A 1,951-nucleotide genomic window follows, 5' to 3' on the forward strand; every position below is an offset into this window, starting at 1 on the left:
GATGATAGCGCTAGTAATAGCCAAGACTAAGAATTAGGAATTAATTTTCCTTTAAAAGAATATTGTGTGGTTATTAAGGTGCTCAGAAATCATACTGTTTATTTCCTAACTGTGCCCATATGTGCTAAACTCCAGAACTGTGGCTGCCACCAACATGAACGAGACAAGCAGCAGGTCCCATGCTGTTTTCACCATTGTCTTCACTCAGAGGAAACACGACAGCGAGACGGACCTCTCCACAGAAAAGGTCAGAGCAGGAAAACAGTCGCCCTCTTTGTTTATAATTAGTCTGTAAAACGTTCACACTCAAATACACTTAAAGTTCCTTCCTCGTGTTTGTTAGAGATGAATTTCTTTATGCTGTTTTATTTAGACTGAAAAATGGGTTAAAAGCTTTCTTTGGTCCTTTAGTCTCCTGAAGTTAGTGGTCACAGGAGGCAGGGGGGGAAAAAAAAGAGAGAGAGCCGTTTTAGATTTGACTTTTAGCATTTCCTCAGACTGTGGAGGAACAAAGACCGCTGTGTTACTGTAAACAATGCCTATTGTATGTGGCCACTCTGTTAGATTTTACACCCTTGCTCCATCTCACTTGACAGGAATGCCCCCAAATGCTTTGAATGTGTTCAACAATTCATTCCGCAGATTTTTATGGTGGGATTTAAACCATTAAACTGGAATTTGTCTCTGTTTTCTAAATGCAAAAATGCTAAATGCAAAAAAGTTTTGCATTTAGAATTGATTTCCTTTATAAATTATTTTCTACAGTGATTTGTGTGAATCTGCTGCTTGGCTCGGGAGCACCAGGCATACGTTTTCCTTGACATAAAAACTATAAATAAAGTGAAAGTGGAGCTTTCATTTTTTTACGTCATACCTCCAGCAGTGCTGTTTCTGTTGCAGTAATGGAACACATCTTTTGTAATAGATTACACTGACAGAGCTATTTCTTCAACTCACCAGAGCTGGTCAAGTTTTATAGTGCGTGCTTTGTCGCTGATGCTCAGCTCATTACTGTGTCCAGGCTGTTCATAAGATGCTAACCTGTGTCATGCAGTAGCTTTGGTATGAGGAGTCTGTACATCATCCAAGTGCTGCACTGTGCTCCTCTATCTTTTTTTTCCTGATGTGGTCAATATTATGCAGAAATTTAGATTTGGCATTGGTGAAGCTAAGAGCTGTATTTTATTTATTCATTTTCTCTACCCACCCTATTAAATGCACATTATTATAGGCCTGATGCATCTAATGCATTTACTCCCTCCCTTTAGGTCAGTAAAATTAGTCTGGTAGACTTGGCAGGCAGTGAGCGAGCAGATTCAACTGGAGCTAAAGGTACCAGGCTAAAGGTAAGACTCCGATCTTCCCAAACACCTTGGAATCACATTTAAAAAATGGCTTGTACAACCTGGAAATCTGTGTAATTTTATTCTGTTTTTGTTTTTTGTCTGTGCTTGCAGGAGGGAGCAAACATCAACAAGTCTCTCACCACGTTAGGAAAGGTTATCTCTGCCTTGGCTGAAGTGGTGAGTCTTACACTTGATTTTATTTCCTTTATTTCTCTCCTCCTCCTCCTTTGCAGTCGTTCTCTTATCCTCTACAACTTGACCCTACCTTCAAAAGGAATTCATGTTTGTAGCCTGGCATGCTGTAATGTCTGCCCTTCTGTTCTCTCTTCTCTTGTCCTTGTAATGCTTACTTGCACAGGATAATTGTACCAGCAAGGTAAACCCTTTGACAGCTAAACCACTAACCTGTCATTCATCCCATGAGACAGATTTGACAGCCTTTGGTCATGTGCAGCAATGAAGTTGCAGATATTTAGCTGGTATCAGTTTTATCACTTTAAACCTTAAACCCTCAATCCCTGCACAAGAGCAAATGCATGTCAAATTAACTCTCTCCTCATTTTACCTGACATATTGACCCTTACACATAAGGATCTTTTTTTTTT

General features: G+C 39.7%; 1 protein-coding gene across 1 annotated transcript; it reads left to right on the plus strand.

Annotated features, from left to right (window-relative positions):
- The first annotated feature begins 34 nt into the window (after window positions 1-34).
- LOC121813333 (kinesin-like protein KIF1B) lies at window positions 35-1,951 on the plus strand. The gene is made up of 4 exons (XM_042217040.1): window positions 35-247; window positions 1,269-1,346; window positions 1,458-1,523; window positions 1,705-1,951. The coding sequence occupies exons 1-4, from the start codon at window positions 155-157 to the stop codon at window positions 1,804-1,806; spliced, it is 339 nt and encodes a 112-aa protein (XP_042072974.1). The 5' UTR covers window positions 35-154; the 3' UTR covers window positions 1,807-1,951.

Source organism: Haplochromis burtoni, unplaced genomic scaffold (genome assembly GCF_018398535.1).
Source record: "Haplochromis burtoni strain Fernald_Lab_line unplaced genomic scaffold, NCSU_Asbu1 Contig_1548, whole genome shotgun sequence".
NCBI lineage: Eukaryota > Metazoa > Chordata > Actinopteri > Cichliformes > Cichlidae > Haplochromis > Haplochromis burtoni.

Bases quoted from the DNA above. Each gene is read 5' to 3' on its own strand.
- LOC121813333 (XM_042217040.1), top strand. From the start codon at position 155: ATGAACGAGACAAGCAGCAGGTCCCATGCTGTTTTCACCATTGTCTTC. The intron at 248-1,268 runs GTCAGAGCAGGA...CCCTCCCTTTAG, and splicing joins CGGACCTCTCCACAGAAAAG to GTCAGTAAAATTAGTCTGGT. The intron at 1,524-1,704 runs GTGAGTCTTACA...TTACTTGCACAG, and splicing joins TCTCTGCCTTGGCTGAAGTG to GATAATTGTACCAGCAAGGT.